The 17957-nt window shown below is 42.3% G+C and overlaps 1 protein-coding gene and 1 pseudogene across 1 annotated transcript in view; both read right to left on the bottom strand.

The window, feature by feature from the left end:
• Positions 1-550: 550 nt before the first annotated feature.
• Positions 551-2145, bottom strand: LOC116904423 (annotated as a pseudogene).
• A 2975-nt stretch (positions 2146-5120) lies between these two features.
• Strip2 (striatin interacting protein 2) overlaps positions 5121-17957 on the bottom strand; it is a 38502-nt gene continuing 25665 nt past the window's right edge. The window contains exons 18-21 of the mRNA XM_032906821.1: positions 17668-17734; positions 8460-8564; positions 6373-6577; positions 5121-5425 (exon numbers count right to left, since the gene is read on the bottom strand). Coding sequence (XP_032762712.1) covers positions 5175-5425; positions 6373-6577; positions 8460-8564; positions 17668-17734 — 628 coding nt within the window. The 3' untranslated portion in view covers positions 5121-5174. The remainder of the gene's footprint in view (positions 5426-6372; positions 6578-8459; positions 8565-17667; positions 17735-17957) is intronic.

The raw sequence follows: 17957 nt of genomic DNA on the forward strand, positions 1-17957 counted from the left end.
GATAATGACTATTCAAAATATAAACGGATTCCCATGCCTCAACAGTCCTTAACCAGGAAGTACAGTTAGGAAGATGTTCAGTCACTGAGAGGACAGACGACGAGTTCTCTAATCCCCTCTTCAGATGTAGTAAGGGATATTAGAAAAGGAACTAACCCCATGTACCCTTGCCCACAGTGGATGTCTTTATTGTTTAATATATCATCCATTTCTCTGAACCCACAACTGAAATTTCATGTCGATTCCACACAGAGCTGTGAACAGTAACATACATGAAGACAAGAACTGAGCTATCATAGCTTACTTTCTTTTGTACAGGCAGGCAGGCTATAAATAGGAATACTCTAGAACGTGCGATGGTTTAGTCACTAAGGAATTAAAGGGGATCTTGAAGAATAAAGACAAGCTCCAGTGCCATAGAGATGAGTGGAGATGCCATGCAACTGTTTAAGGGTTCCTGATGCTACATCTCTGGCCATTAGCTGAACCTTGTGTAGAAAATGCTAAACCGACTTAGCGCTGTGCGCAGGAACACAATGGTAAGAAAAGATTAAACATTGCTGAGAAGGACTTAGCCTCCCAGCGGCTTTAGGTTGGCCCCACTCACAGTGTTCCCATGGCTCATCTCATCCTGTATTCTATTTGGTACATCTCCACCGTGATGGTAATGCAAACCCTAGAAGTGACTGTCACCACTGTATCAACGAGGGACTTGGTTTCCTGGGAACAGCATCCCTTTCAATACCCGCACAGGCCCAATCCAAACAACCTACTCGGTTGGAACCACAGCCTCAGAATACTGCTTGCTATTGTGAGTCCAAGCCCATCCAGTTATGCCAAAGGCCCCAGCAGCTTGGCTAGGCCTGGCATTCTCATCGAACTTGTCAAGCCAATAGACGAGGTGATTCCCTTGTCTTAGGACCGTTTTTCTGTTTTGGACATAAGACCTTAGATGATATTGCCTCCTCCATCATACAGAGAAATCGAAATCTCTATGCTTACTTTAAAGAAAGTAAAGGCCATTCCCCTACCAGTGATTTATCTAGACTCTTCTGCATTTATTAATCAGCCAGACTTCAGCTCTGCCCAGGATTGAACTCTCCAAATCCTTGGCAAAGTAGTTCATCTCCTTCATTTTAAAAAAAGAAAACAGCGCAGCCTTCTGTGGAAGATTCACGCCCACCGTGGAACTGTGGGCTCAGCGCGCAGTCCCCAAGGCGTTGTTGACAGACGCCCCTCCCTTGGAGAGTGGAGCTTGGAAATCGTCTAGTTTGTATGGCTTAGCTCTAGCCTTGCTCCCAGAAGCAGTTTTTCCCCTTCCTTCTTCCTCCAGACGGGAGTGGAGGTTCTCCAGCAGGATGGCAGACCCAGCCGCCGGGTTGGCACAGGCTTTCTCTACTTCTGGGCCCACACAATCCTTCAAGAACAGAACATTCATGCCTAGTAGAGATTCGAGTTCTGTAGCAACTGCTTCTAAGGAGTATTTGTCACCCATGGGAACGCCATCAGGTGGCTCGTAAGGACAGCTTGGCTCCACATCCAAGCAGAGTGTGATGCTTGGAACAGCAACCTCGATCCTTTGGTGATTCGTTATCACAGAAACACCGAGGTCTAATCTCATAATGATCCACTTCCCTTTCACGTCCCGCTTGTCCAGGGCCAGCTTGTTAGAAAGCAACATTCTGGCAGTGCTTCAGGTGGAGAAGCCAAGAGCGGAAGAAGAGGAGACTACCATAGCTGGCATGGGACCCGGAAGCACCTTCATGCTCTTTTGAGACCAGGGCCTCACTATGTAGCTCAGGCTGGTCCCCAAACCATAATCTTCCTGCCTCTGTTTCTGAGTACAAAGAAATCTGTTTCTAACCCCAGAGAACACTGGAAGGTAGGGAATTACTTCTGTAGAGCAGCCTAAAGACCTTCCCTAACCAATTGAGGCCTCAGAATAATTATGGATTGATATACACCAAAGTCGAAGTTTGTCTTCAGCACATAGCAAGTGCAAGGCCAGCCTGAGCTATGGGAGACCCTGCCTCAAAAACAGAACAAAACAATACAGCTTTATTGGGGTACTATTGACAAAAATTTGTATATGTTTAAGATGTACAAAATGTCCTGGCGTCAGGTGGTGGTGGCACAGGCCTCTAATCCCAGCACTCAGGAGGCAGAGGCAGGCAGATCTCTCAGTTTGAGGCCAGCCTGGTCTACAGAGTGAGAAATCCTGTCTTGAAAGCCAGAAGAAAACAAACAAAACCCCTGAAAAGATGTTCTGGTGTATGTACACAGTTGAAATGATCACTATTAATTCAGTTAAACTGAATTCAGTTTACTGTTATTCAGTTTTCAAGCCTCAGGCTCGACAGGCTCTGCAACGATCAGGGTTAGCCTGGGACCCTGTTTCTGTAAAAAGAGAAAGATGCTGCCCGGGACTAATGAGATTCTGGATGTTAAGGTCTCATTGGATAAGATTTGGGGCCTTCCTTGGGGAGGAGCTGTGTGTACTTTGTGTAGGATGGGAACAGATAGGTATTCATTAGCATGACCATAGAAGCGTCACACTACCCATACCTGTCAGCTTTCGGGCAGTGTGCTCTTCTGGCCCAATGTTAGGATTGACCATGTGAGCTGACTGCATGGCATCAGCCAATGACAAATGTCCCTTCTGCCACAACAAGCAGGGGCTCTGAAATGTACTGACACAGTACAGTTTGTTTCCTGCTTTTGCCTTTCACAGTGAAACAATATGCCGTAGGGACATCCATCCGGCCTATGCCAGAATAATTTTAGAGAAAAGTCAATCCAGAGTCCAGGGTGAGCCAAGAGGCTGGCTCCGGACCCAGGATGATGAAGTAAACACTTGTTACATCCTTCGGGTTTGGAGTTCTGTATTTCTCCTGTATCCCTTTCTAACATGACTTTAAGATCATCCTTGTTAAAGAATTAGAGACCAAGTTTCTAATTCCAGGGCTTTCTTTTTATTAAAGTGTTCGGTGAGATGAATAATATTATCAACACAAACATCACTGAGATGGTCGCAGATAAAGTCCTTGTATTATAAATCATACAGATGGCATGCCTCTATGTAGGAACTGGAATCTCCATTAAGGGTTAAAGCTGTTCCTAACCACACAGGCCAGCTCTCAAACTGGGAGATCTACCCCAGTTATCTTAGACGTGGGGCTAGCTGTCGATACCAGAAAGTTAGCCACAGCAACTTTTGGGGGAAAATGATGTGATTTGAAATTAACCATTCTTTTTTGCAAGGTGCAATAGTTTCTCCATCTGCATTAAGAATTAATCTTGGGGTTGGGGATTTAGCTCAGTGGTAGAGCGCTTGCCTATGCACAAGGCCCTGTTCGGTCCCCAGCTCCGAAAAAAAAAAAAAAAAAAAAGGAAAAGAATTAATCTTAAGAGTTATAAATAATAAAACACAACATATTAAACCTTAGTATACTTCTGTGCCTCAGAAAGCATTTATGTCTCTTTTTTAAAAGGCAACTTGTTTTTTTCTTTATAGAATTGAATAGGATATAACTTTAAAGTAGATTGGTGATGATGCTTTTTCCAGGAAAATTACCTTTTTATGCAAATATTAAAATCATAGTAGCCTGACCCCAGATGAATAAAATTGCCTGATGCTATGTTCAGTAAACTGTTTGAAATGAGGCTTGCCGTGCTTTGATACGGTTTGCAAATTACTTTAAGACATTTCATCTGTTGCATACTTAACATTCTCTGTCATTTTCCACAGTAGGAAAGAAACCCTGCTACCCGACGCACAGAGGTACTGATCGCTGCTTTGGATAATGTTGGCCTTTATAGTGACCTCAAATGAGACTGTGCTTGACAAAGGGAAGAGTAGATGAGCCAGTTTGGACCAGCTCTCTAGGAATAAAGTGTCTTTGTGTCATCATAAAAAGATTCATTAGTGTCTGGGCAGTGGGAAGACCTTTAAAATAAAAACGTTCAAAGAAACGTTAAATTGAAAAGCAGAAGAGAAAAATGTGATTTCTCTATGTGGGAGGAGTAGAGAATCCTCTGTGAAATGTGTGATGCTTCCAATACAAACTATATTAAAACTGCTGGCAGTTAAAAGAAAGACAAAGGAAAGGTCAAAAGCAATGAACACAGAAGAGAAAATATAAACGATGCTGTTGCTTTTCATAAACAACTCAGTGCAAATGGACAAATCTCAGTAAATAAAACCTCCTGCAATCATATAAGATGGATTTGCTGGAGGCTGCAGCCCATGCCTCTGACACTGGCAGGCAGAGGAAGGAGGATCACTACAAGGTCAAGGCCAGCATGGCTACACAGTAAGGTCTGGCCTAGTCAGGGCTACACAGCCAGATCCTGTCTCTCTCCTCTCCTTACTCAGGTGAAGATCTGGGGTTATATTAGAAAGTAATTTTCTGCAGTGTACTCTGCTGTTTAAAAACTGAAATAGTCTGAAAAACCCAAGACATTCTTAGAGAAGGTTATACTAGTTGTGGTTCTTTCCAAATGACAAAGCATTCAATGTACTATACAGAATACACATGAAATACTTTCTACATGGAACACCAGTCTCTTAAGGGAAAAAGCCTACACAATACACTGTTCTGTAACATGCAGCGTTTTGGAGACAGTCATCCTTTCTAAAGATGCAGTGCTCTCAAATCACCTTAGAATCAGTGATTATTTTATAAAGAGGTGAGCATCAACTTTTTAAATGTGAAATACAGTCTAAAGTTGGCTTTGCTAAATGACAAGTCCTAGGCATTTAGGGCAGGCAAGACGAAAAATCTCATTTTACAGCCTGTACCTATTCCCCTGCTTGAGATGAACGTCATGGGCCAAATGCTGTAACGAGCTTCCCTTCACTACTGTGGCTAACAAAGCCAGCCACAGTAACAAAAGGCTGGCCTAGTTCTTGGCAAGATTAAAGCAGGTTTCAAAGTCTGTCCAGGACTGATCCACCAGGAGATGTGAAGGCCATCTAGGTACCTAGCTGAGCCGAGGACAAGTTGGTCCATTTGCTTTGACTCAGGATCCCACCCAGTCTTGCAACCACCTTCAAGCCCAATGGCACCCAGGATAGCCCTGAATTATGCTGTGTGTCTCTGCTGCATGCCAGGCTGGAACACCCTCCTGGGGTTCACGGAGAAGGCTGAATGGGTTCCTGGATCCAACCTCCATCAGTGATTCTGGAGCAGCTCCTCCCAACAGATGGGCTGTGAAAACACCTCTCTCTCCAGCCAGAGCTCATAGGAGTAATGGAAATCTTCAGGCAGATCCAACCTCTGCCCCAGCACACTCTGCAGGCAGTTATCCACAGGTGAAAATTCTGAGTCCTGCGGTTTATCATATCGTCGGCTGTTAAAGGCCTCGATGTTGGCCCTCAGGGTACATTCTTCAGCTTGGAAGTCCCATGGTCTGGCATCGATGTCTGACATAGGAAGAGAGGAAGAAAAAGATACGTACAGCTCAGGATGCTACTCTCCTCCACAGAGCATGGTCTATGGGATCCCAACAGTGAAACCGCCAGAATGGTTTTTTTTTTTTTTCTTTTCTTTTTTTTCGAGCTGGGGACCAACCCAGGGCCTTGCGCTTTGTTAGGCAAGCGCCTACCACTGAGCCAAATCCCCAACCCCAGAATGTTCTTTTAAGAGCAATGTATAAAGTAGATATATAGCATGCTTACAGGTTTTAAAAGTATTCATATGCTCACATATAAAACTATTATAACAGAAATGATATTTGGCAGATTAGAAACTGGTAACAATAGTTACTGCTGAGAAAGAAGATGAGTTTTTATTGTAATCTCTTGTTTATTTCTTTCTAGTGATTTATTATAATTGTTAAGAGCAATTAAATTCCTCTTATTGAACTTTCCATAGTGGATTAAAAGGGGAGATTTTCTCCTAGGGAAGACTGGGGCAGAACATAAAGAATCATCAGTCTGGACCAACTCAGCCGGGCATGGTGGTGCAGGCCTTTAATTTTAGTATTTGGGGGACAGATGCAGGCAGACCAGATCTCAGCGTAGTCTATATAGCAAGTTCTAGGACAGCCAGGGCTATATAGTGAGACCATGTCTCAAAACAAAACAATAAAACTAAAACAAACAAACAAACAAAAAGTATAAGAAGGCAAACATTTTAGCACATCATAAAATTCGTATCATATTTAGGGGCTCAGGAGATGGCATGAGGACCTGACTTTGGATCCCTGACACCAACATAAAAGCCAGGTGCAGCAGTATGCATTTATAACCACCATGTTGCAGGAGCAGAGGCAGGCAAATCCTGGGAGCTCAGTGGCCAGTCAGCCTAGCCAAATTCACGAGCTCCTAGTTCACAAAGAATACCTACCATCTACTATGAGAGTACTCACCATTCCCATAAGCCCAGTCATCATTCATACGGTGGCGCACTTTCTGGTAAATGGCTGACATGGTCTTCATATTGCTTTTTCTCCATTGGCGCCCAAGGTACTTGGTCTGTATCTTTAGTAGCTTCAGGACATAAAGTTGTAGCATGGCCTGTTTGACTTTGAGAGCTCGCTTTAAGATTGGAGCTGACTTAAACACCACCAACATCTGCCCAGTGAAACAGGGACAGGGTAACAAACAGTCCGTCATCATGTGAACCCCTCAGGATTTCCTACTCAGACAATATAGACAAACCTGGCTATCCTAGGAGACCCTAGCATCTTGAATTGAAACATAAAATTCAATTTATGTGTCCAGATTTTTAAATACTAGTAGCATATTACTTAGTGATTGTAAAAAGAGATGCCCATTTTTGTCTGCCAATAGTTTAAGCCCATGAATTTTAACTACTCTACATAAGAGTGAACTGTATAAGGAGGCTGAGGATAGCCTAGGGTAAGTGAAACACTGTCTAATACACACACACACACACACACACACACACACACACACACACACACACACAGCACACAAATTAAGCCAGACATGATGGCACATGCCTACCATGCCTACAATCACCATATTCAGAGGCTGATCAGGAGTTCACAGTCAGTCTTGTGATATACAACAAAATGAAGAACTAATTAGTTTAGAGTTCATAATATTCACACTGGGAAGATGGCTTAGCATTTAAGAACAAGTTGCTCAGGCTGGAGAGATGGCTCAGCGGTTAAGAGCACCCGACTACTCTTCCAGAGGTCCTGAGTTCAATTCCCAGCAACCACATGGTGGCTCACAACCATCTGTAAAGAGATCCGATGCCCTCTTCTGGTGTATCTGAAGACAGCTACAGTGTACTTATATATAATAAATGAATAAATCCTAAAAAAAAAAAAAAGAACAAGTTGCTCTTCTGGAAGACCTGGGTTCAATTCCCAGCATCCTCATCATAGCTCACAACCATCTATTCCATAGGATGTAACGCTTTCTTCTGACCTCTGTAGGTACCAAGTATAAAGTGGTACATATATAAACACGAAGGCAAAACACAAATAAAATGAATAAATCTAATTAAAAAATTTAAAATTATAACATATAATTCAAAACAAAGAGTACCTGACATATATACCATTTACACTATTACCAGTTTCTTGTGTATCATTGGAGATAAATTTTTTTGAGACAGGGTTTCTCTGTGTTGTCCTGACTGTCCTGAAATTTGTTCTGTAGCCAGGCTGGCCTAAGCTGCTGACTGCTGGGATTAAAGGCAGGAGCCATCACCACCTGACCTTTTGTTATTTTCTTCTTAAAAAAATATTTATTTCCTATTACAGATGGTTGTGAGACACTATGTGGGTGCTGGGAATTGAGCTCAGGATATCTGGAATAGCAGTCAGTGCTCTTAACCTCTGAGCCATCTCTCCAGCCATTGTTATTTTCTTAAGATTTAAAACTATTTAAATTTTGTCACATGTATACATGTATGTGTTTTTACACATGTGCGAAAATACTTTATAGCACTCATGTAGAGGTCAGTGGACAGCTTTTAGCTTTTTCCTCCCACTATGGGGTCACCAGGCACGCCAGGTCACCAGGCACGCCAGGTCACCAGGAATTCATAGCAAGCACTTCTGCCAGCTGAGCCATCTCACTGGCTCTAGAGAAAATTTTTGCTTATAAATATATCACATAGGGGTGGGGATTTAGCTCAGTGGTAGAGCGCTTGTCTAGCAAGTGCAAGGCCCTGGGTTTAGTCCCCAGCTCCGAAAAAAAAAAAAAGGAAAAAAATATATCACATAAATATTATATTTAACACAAGTAATAGCCAACTAGACTGCTTGATATCTTGTTTAAGTTTTAGAAAATGTGTGTGTGTGTGTGTGTGTGTGTGTGTGTGTGTGTGTGCATGCGTGTGCTTTCCAATAGGCAATGTACAATACTAAGGGTGCACAGGTCAGCTGAGGGGATACTTCTGGGACTGAGAGTCCCCTCACCATGGTCCTGGAGTCCACCCCCCCTCACCATGGTCCTGGAGTGCGCCCCCCCTCACCATGGTCCTGGAGTGTTTCCACTTGGTCAGCTTATTGAGCAGCCTCAGGAGGTTGATGCAGGAAAAGAGGTTCCTCCAGCAGAACTGGCTGTTGTCTCCGGCTTCCTGAAATAAGGGCACCATCATCATCTCAGCACACACAAGGCTTCCATGCCCTACAACACTGCATGTCTGTTGGTCAGGCCAGGGGAATATCCAGTAGGAAACGCACCTCTTTACTCCTGCCCTTTACACACTAAGTCTCATTTCTGAGGGCATAATATCCTTCATCTGAAAAGCTAGGTTGAGCATGGGCTCAGTAATAGAGTACTTGCCGAGCTCTGTGCCTGAATCCCAACCAAACAAGACAAATAAAAAATAAACAGAAAACAAAACAGACACTCAAATGACAAACCTGCAAGACTTTTTTGGGGGGTTGGGGAGTGAGGCAGGGTTTCTCTGTGGAGCCCTGGCTGTCCTGGAACTTGCTCTGTAGACCAGACTGGCCTTGAACTCAGATCCACCTGCCTCTGCCTCCTGAGAACTAGGATTGAAGGGATGCACCACCACTGTCGGGCCCTACAAGGCGTTCTGTGGTCATCACTTAGAAAGAGATGCTAAGCTCACCGGGAGGCTGTAAACTGTGTGGGTGGAGCTGGCTCTACCCCATGGGATTCAGGGATCAAACTCAGGTTGACAGGTTTGTTGGCGGCAAGTGCTTCTTTTGGAGAGGCCATTGCCCTGGCCCATGGAATCACCTTGATTAGGCTGACATGGGAAGACCCTGGCTTGGGCCCTGGGATGCATTAAAAGGAAAGGGAAAGCCAGCTAAGCTTAACCATTCCTATCCCTCCCTTTTGTGACAGAATGACTAGTCAGTGTCCACTGCCAAGCTTCCTTCCCTACTGCGCTAGAACTGTGAGCTGAAATAAACCCTCCCTTCTGTAAGTGGCTTTTGTTAGGGTTTTCATCACAGCAGAAGGAAAAGTAATAGGAAAGGAAAAATAGCAGTTCGTTCTAACCCAGTCACTTCTATTATATGTTTCTGCTTTATTATTATTATTATTATTATTATTATTATTATTATTATTATTTATGTATGAAGGTCAGAACACAGCACTATGGAGTCGGCTCTCTTCTTCCATTTTTATGTGGGTTCCAGATATTAAACTCAGGTGGTCAAGCTTGTGCAGCAAGAGGCACAGTTCCCAGCCCCTCTTTATGTTTCTTTAAAAAAAAAACTATTTTTTAGGTGTCTGAATATATGCCCACATGTGTTCGAGTAACTGCAGAGACCAGAAGACGGTGTTGGAACCCCCAACGGTAAACTTACAGGCTGTTGGAAGTTTCCAGATGTGAATGCTGGGAACTACACTCAGGATCTGGAAAAATAGCAAGTGCTCTGACCACTGAGACATCCCTCCACCCCTCTTGCATGAAAGCTTGTGAGTACCAGGCAGTGGTGGCTCACACCTTTAATCCAGAGAGAGGCAGAGGCAGGTGGATCTCTGAAGTTTGAGGCCAACCTGGTCTACAGAGCAAGTTCTAGGACAGCCAGGTTTCTCTGTGATACCCTCTTTCAAACAAAACAAAACACAACTAGCTTCTGAGTATCTAACCAGAGATAACAGATCATATCAGATAAAAATAGGTATCTACTCAGAGTCATTTTTTTCAAGAACAAAAATATAGCCTCTTAATATTAAATATGTGATCTGTGTGCTCCTGTGTATATACACATATATCACAATACATATTATAATACATATGCATACATTATATACATATATGACATGCCTGTATCCTAGCACTTAAGAAGCAGAGGCAGAGGCAGAAGAGTTTCAGGCCAGCCTGAGCTGCATAGGGAATTTTATGACAGCAAGGCTCTGTCTCAAGAAAAGAATCGGGGTTGGGGATTTAGCTCAGTGGTAGAGCGCTTGCCTAGGAAGCGCAAGGCCCTGGGTTCGGTCCCCAGCTCCGGAAAAAAAAAAAAAAATTTTAAGAAAAGAATCAGGACTGTCAAGATGGTTCAGCAGGTAAGGGTGTTTGCCCCGAATCAATGATGACCAAGTTTGATCTCTGGAATCCACTTAATGGAAGGAGAGAACCAACTCCTGCAAGTTATCACCACACACACACACACACACACACACACACACACACACACACACACACACACACACGAGAGGGGGGCGGAGAGAGAGAGGGAGGGAGAGAGAGAGAGGGAAGGAGGGAGACAGAGAGAGACAGACAGAGACAGAGACAGACAGACAGACAGACAGGGCTGGGACACATTTCAGTAGTACAGGGCTTGCCTACAATGCACAAAGCACTTGGTGAGAGCTCTAGCACTGAAAAAAATCGACAAAAATTTTGCCTATGTTCTACTCTCACAATTAAATTACTACTGTAGAGTGCCTAGAGTCTAAAGCTTCAGTTTGTCCTACCTTTTAGAGTATTGTCAAGGTGATGCTCAGGCCCTAGTCTCAAAACTAAACAAACAAACAAACAAACACAAAAACCTGCTCATAGCCCAGTTAAAACTAAATAAAAACATAGGCTATGCCAACTGTCTAGGTAATTCAGATGACTAGGGGAGGAACAGAACTTGTCTTTGATTTTTGGCTGAGGAAAACAGTTTGGCGTGTCTGAGCACTAAATGGGACTCAGGGTTCTTGTGAAACTTGCTCATGCACAGAAGTAAAAACTAAGGCCCGGAGAGGGAAAGCCTATACAGAAGAAGACCACATAAAGGAGAACCCAAACATGGCCCAACCATGAGGAACGCTTAACTTCCTTTGAATCTGGAGTCTTTTCACTGTTCCTTTTCTTCTCTTTTCTTTTTTTCCAGAGCTGGGGACCGAACCCAGGGCCTTGCGCTTGCTAGGCAAGAGCTCTACCGCTGAGCTAAGTCCCCAACCCTTCACTGTTCCTTTTCTAGTTGTGTTCTAGAATGCTAAACACTGGACGTGATTGCCAAGAGACATTTCTTTGATTTTCCTCTTTCTGAAAGTCTTGAAGACTGTAGGGCAAAGAAGCCCCTTCTATGCCTACTTTAATTCTTCAAATCAGCAGAAGGTAAATGTCTACAGAAAAACAAAAATAAGAAAAATAGTAAGGCTCTTCTCTTTTAAAAAATATAATTTATATGTATGTGTGTGACCTGAGTTTGTATGTGCACCAAATGCATGCAGTACCCAGTACAAAGAGGCATCGGACCCCTTGGAGCTGGAGTTACGGCAGCTGTGAGGCATCGTGTTGGGTTCTAGAAACTGCACCCATCCTGTGCAAGAGCAGCCAATGCTTTAACTGCTGGGCCGTCTTTTCAGCCCTGGGGTTTACTGCTTCAAAGAAGAACATCAGACTGATTTGATAATCAAATGGAGCCTTAGAAGGAGGACTGCTAAAGAAGGGTGTGAAATCTAATACACTTGAAACCCTGCCACAGACACCTAAGTCCAGCAGCGATGACTCTTGCTTCCGCACTAAGAAGCCAATGCTGTTATTATTATTGGTGCTCTGTAATCCATCTAGAGAGCGATAGCCCGAGGAGTCTAAACACTCACCCTTTTACTGATGAGCTCTCTCTAGCCGATAGGAAAACTGCCCGAGATCTCTGTTCAACCCTAGTTCTGTTACTTTGTGCTTTAGGGTTTCCACACCATGTCTACCCTGCACTTACTAAAATAATTTTTGGTAGGTCTTCATACTTAATGACTGCAAATTAAAAACTTTTGTGTGTGTGTGTGTGTGTGTGTGTGTGTGTGTGTAAACCAGTCTTCGTTTTTTTTTTTTTGTTTTTTGTTTTTTTTTTCTTTTTTTTTTTTTTTCGGGGCTGGGAAACCAACCCAGGGCCTTGCGCTTTAGGCCAGCGCCTACCACTGAGCTAAATCCCCAACCCCAGTCTTCTTTTTTACTATGGTTCTTATAACTGAAAATGAAGACACACTTCAGATTTTCCTTTCCCACATCAATACAGGATAACTCCCTTACTGTGTGGGTTTCTGACAAGTTGCTGCTGCATAAGGGGCCTACATATAAATATAAAGGAGAAATGGCTCTCAGGTGGAGTGAGTGGTAAAGAAGAAGCTTTCAAGATCACCCATCTAGGGCATCTTAGCAAACTCCATGTGCCTCAGGGTTTGAGAAAATCACCTTGGACATTGACATCTGAGGGACATGCTATAGAAATAGTGACCAAGAGGAAAAATGACAAAACGATGTAAAAATTTGTTTATTTATGGGCCTTCCTCTGTATAAATATTTCATGGAAAATGAACATAAACGTTACGTTCACACTATATTCATGCTAAGGAAACACTGACACTAGAGATACTATTGTTTTGAACAGTGATGTTGAATATCACAACAAAAACCTGATTTATCTTGTTTATTAATACAGGGTCTCACAATGCTGCCTGGGGCTGGCGTGGAGTTCATTATGTAGTCCATGCAGGCCTCAGAGATAGAGCAATTCTCCTGCCCTGCCTACTGAATGCTGGTGTTATAGATGTGTACCACCATGCCTGATCAAAACAAAACACACCACCAACAAAAACCAAAACAAAACAAAAAACCAAAACCTTAAAACTGTTTTTTATATGTATTTATTTATTTGAGTGAGAAAAGAGAGACTGTGCGCTCGCGTGTATGCAAGAGAGAGAGAGAGAGAGAGAGAGAGAGAGAGAGAGAGAGAGAGAGAGAGAGAGAGAGAAAGACGACAGAGACAACTTGAGGCAGTAGCTCTCACTTCTACCATGTGGGTGGGTGCTGGCATTGACCTGAGGCTGCCAGGCCTGACAGCAAATGCCCCTACTTGCTGAGCTATCTCGCTGGCCCCCAACAACCTTTCTCTAAAGGGCCATAACTGGTTAAACAGTGTCTGAAAGGAATGCTACACACCTTGATATTTGAGTGCAATGATTACATCCTGAAAAGAAAACCCAAATAATAGAAATATTCTGGAGCATCTAGAAGTACTTGGATTAGGAAGTTGTAAAAACTTTGATAAGGACTAATGAGAGGACTTGGTATATAAATTCAAGTAAACTAAACACATTTTATGTCCCTTTTCAATAAAAATCAAGCCCAATTTGAACACTTTTCTAATGCTTTACCTTTTAAACATTAACTTTCAAATTCCATACCCTAGATCTAAAAGGAAATTGCAAACATTTCTTTGCAAATGGCTGGTCATGCACATTCTGAAGCACTGCTAACTTCCCATGGCCTTTAGAAGGCTTTGGCTATCCCTTTACTACTCCACCTATGTCCCCAGCATGGAAAGGTGACACTGGGCCACGATAATTTCTGACTGTGGTGCTCCAGGACTTCATATTTACAACCATCACTTTATTCCTTCATCTTTAATCTACAGGTGGGCAACTCGAACACCCATACTGTTCAAAATAGGCCGTGCTGTTAAATATTGTCAACTTCACAGGGTTTGAATCACCTTGGAGACAAATCTCTGGGCATGCCTGTCTGTGAGAGACTGTCAAGAATAGGTACTGAAGTGGGAGGTCCCATTTTTAATGTGGGTGGTACTGTTCAATAGTCTTGGACTAAATAAACAGAAGTAGACTGACCAGTGCTCCTCACTCTCTGCCTCCTGAAATATATGCGGCTGTCTCAAGTCCTGCTGTCCTGACTTTCCTGCTGTGAACTATGAGACAAAATAAACCCACCCAGCAATAAATGTATTCCTTTGAGTGTTCTGTTTCCAAAGTTAGACCCCAGGGATCTCTGGGTTAGTTTTGCAGCACTGACAATGGGCTTCCGAGGAACTCCCCATTTTATGTGATAAGAGGAAAGGGCAGCCAGCACTTGGCAGTAGAGAAAGGATTTTGAGTTTGAGGGCAGCTGGCAACATAGCAAATTCTAGGTGAGCTTTGCTCACCTAGAGCAAAGTAAGGCTGATTTCAGTAACAAACAAGGAACAAAAGGAAGGCAGAGGAGACCTATAGGATTTCTCTTTGAAATTAACAGGCCTACAGAAAAACATGGACTGCAACTTTGCTGTCATTTAACTATATTCTAAAGAAGTAATTTCTATATATTTTCATCAAACATATACAGTATAAAGTCATTTTATGAATACTTGCAAATACATGCATATTTGCTAATAAATGATAAGTGTGGTATTTTAGTAATATATTATAATACACACAGTGTAAAAATGATTAAAAACATCCAATATCTGCTGAAACATCAATGGTAGTGTATATGCTTAGCACATACTTGGGTTTGTATCCAATATCACTGAACAATAAATTGTTTAATAAAATCCTAATGTGGACATGCAAATTAACTACACTTAAGTAGAACACACACGTATACATGCAATAGACTTATATACGACTGTAAAGTTTGTTGATAGTATTTCTATATAAATGATTATATACATTCTAGTTGCAGTAAAATATAAACAATATTCTATATAGTTATGGGGATATTTTTATTTTATTACTCATACTTTTCTGGGTTTTTTTTCCTCCCATAAGTATACCACTAATTTTGTAATTAGAAAAAAAGCTAGAAGTTACTCAATGTAAATAGCATATGCCCAAGGCAGTATATTTCTTGTGCTTGCAGTTTGGTGATCCTGAAGAGATAAATTTTACTAGTCCTTTTCTGGTTAGAGAAGTTGTTAGTTTAGGTAAATAAATTACTATAGCGAGAACCTACATGGAATAAACCGCACGGAGCTAGAAAAAACAGGTGTGTGGTTACTGAACAAAACCACCAGATGCCACTATTGTTTCACCAAAAAGACTAAAAATTCATTGACTTTTAATTAACGATACATGTTTTTGCCCTTTCTTGATACTAATAAAGTCTTAACAGAAGGCATTACCACATAAACAATTATGTGCTCACATCTCAAAAGGTCAGTCGGAAGTGATGTGGAAGTGAAATTTTCATTAATTCCTATGTAGGAGCTAATAGGGTTGGAATGGAGACAAGGTACACATTGTTACTGAGGAAAAATTCAGGGGCTGGCAAAATGGCTCAGAAGGTTAAGGCACTTGCTGCCAAGCCTGATGACCTGAGTTTGATTCCTGGAACCCCTGTGGTAGAAGGAGAGAATCAACTCCTGAAAGTTGTCCTCTGACTTCTGCACTTGTGCTGTAGCACCCAGGTACTCAACAGAAATAAATAAATAAATAAATAAATAAATAAATAAATAAATAAAGAAAGAAAGAAAGAAAGAAAGAAAGAAAGTTAACGTGATAAAACTTTTAAAAAGTTTAAAAAGTAATAGATTTAGGCCACAAAAGCTGAATTTATAACTTGAAATACTCTACTAGTAGTACAACTTTTGTGTGTTTTGTTTTTGAGACAGGGTTCCTTTGTGTAGCCCTGGCTGCCCTAGAACTCACTCTACAAGCTGGGCTGGCCTCAAACTCAGAGCGCCACCTGCCACTGCCTCCTGAGTACTGGAATTAAAGATGTGTGCCACTATGCCAGGCCATTAGTAGAATTTTAATGCTACTAGGCACCACTGTTTATGGGTTAAAATATATTATTCCTTCCAAATTTTAATCTCAGAGACATACTTTCCTACTTTAAGATTTATTTTATGTGTACAGGTGTTTGTCTGCATATGTATTTTGTGCACCATGTGCACACAATGCTATCAGAGGACAGAAGGCATCAGAGCTTCAGAAACTAGAATCACAGATGGCTGTAAGCTGCCATGTGGGTGCTCAGAATTGAAGCTGGGTCCTCTGGACCAGCAGACAGTGCACTGAGCCATCTCTCCAGCCCCAACTTCGCTATTTCCAACTATAAAGTCTTAGCAGTTAACTTCTCCATCTATAAAACAGTACTATTGGGCAAGATGTGGTGGTACATGTCTTTAATCCTAGTGCTAGGAAGATACAGGCAGGCAGGTCTCTGTAAGTTCAAGGCCAAGCTGGTCTCCATAGCAAGTGCTTGGACATCCAGGGCTACATAGACAGACCCTGTCTCAAACAAAGGAAAACAAAATAGTAATATTAACTTTATAGAGTTGTTTTACAGAGTCAATACACATGTTAATGATAAAGGTTAGGTAAGTTTTTACATCTCTGAAGGAGAAAAACCTTCCAGCTTCCTTGGCTGCTCAGGAGACAGAAGGTGCCAGCCATGATTTTTCAGGACATGGATCTTTTGACTCACATCTAACTAGGGGTCTGTCACCTATGAAAAGTGGACTGTGACAAATCAGTTCATCCACTGAGCACTTGCTTCTCATCTTTGAAATATAAGGAAGTGAGTCAAATGGTTCTTAATTTGCCCCGCCCCCCAAATCCAACTCTTGTGGACTTATAAAACCTTCACCACAAGAGGAATTTTTTTATTTTTGCATAATGTACTTTCCTGACCCAGTACTTTGTAGGTATTAAAGCTGGGGGACAAAGGGCTGTAGCACCAATGGGTGAGTTACATCAGTTACATTATTGAGGTCTTCAAAGTACAGACGTAGTGTTGGGCTTCAGAGATATAAAAATAGATGCGAATATTATGTCTCTCATCAAAGACTTTATACTCGAATTGCGAAGGCTAGAGAAGGTATTACAAGGCAACAGGATGAAAGCAGTATTCTGAAGAGCTGTGCCAATATAGAATAAAGTAGGTGCCTTATCTTAAACATGATTTGTCAGACAGTTTCAGAAAATCCAGAGTATTTCGGAGGAACTTTTCTGGTTTGCCTACACCTGCTTCAGGATGAAAGTCTTGGGCAGGGAATTTTCTAAGATACATACTCCTGGGCTTGGTGACTAACATGAAAATGAGAAGCAAATTGCCTACAGCACAACACAAAGAAGATGGATTGTGTGTGTGTGTGTGTGTGTGTGTGTTTGTGTGTGTGTGTGTGTGTGTTGTGTGTATGTGTGTGTGTGTGTTTTGTGTGTGTGAGAGAGAGAGAGAGAGAGAGAGAGACATTAGAAGAGATTCTCTAATTAGCATAGCTATTGTGTCTCAGTCTTAGTATCTTTCTAAATTCCCTCTCCTCCTCAGTGTTTCCCACTGACTCTCCTCTTCTCTGTAAGATGCCAGGCTCAGCTTTCCCAATTCCTTCAGCAGCTTTAAACCCTTGCTGCCCCTGTGCTCCTGCCAATATGCCTTCATTGATCTGAGACTCCCAAACCATGGCAACATGGGGCCAGAGAAGACATGAAAAAGCAAATGCCAGCCTCTGCCATCAGCCAATTTCAAAGGCCACAAATGCCCATCTGCTTACCAGACTCTCAGTAGTAAGCTCTGGCAAATCCTGGATGGTACAGCATGGGTAATCCAGCACTGAAATGCTGCGAGAGGCAGAGATAAAGACAAGCTTTAGGTAAATGACAGCAGCTGGAAGTGCCTGCTTCTGAAAAGGGCAGGAATTATTCCTCTTCTGCAGACTTATGTGTTTCTCAAATTGCTTCATGACCTTCGCTGAAATTGAGGGCACTAGTGCTGGGCAACTCCACCTTCAGTCTCATCGCAGATACAGGGGACTGTGGAGTTCTTTTAGGCTGGTTCTATCTG

The sequence above is a fragment of the Rattus rattus genome, chromosome 6 (genome assembly GCF_011064425.1).
Source record: "Rattus rattus isolate New Zealand chromosome 6, Rrattus_CSIRO_v1, whole genome shotgun sequence".
Taxonomy (NCBI): domain Eukaryota; kingdom Metazoa; phylum Chordata; class Mammalia; order Rodentia; family Muridae; genus Rattus; species Rattus rattus.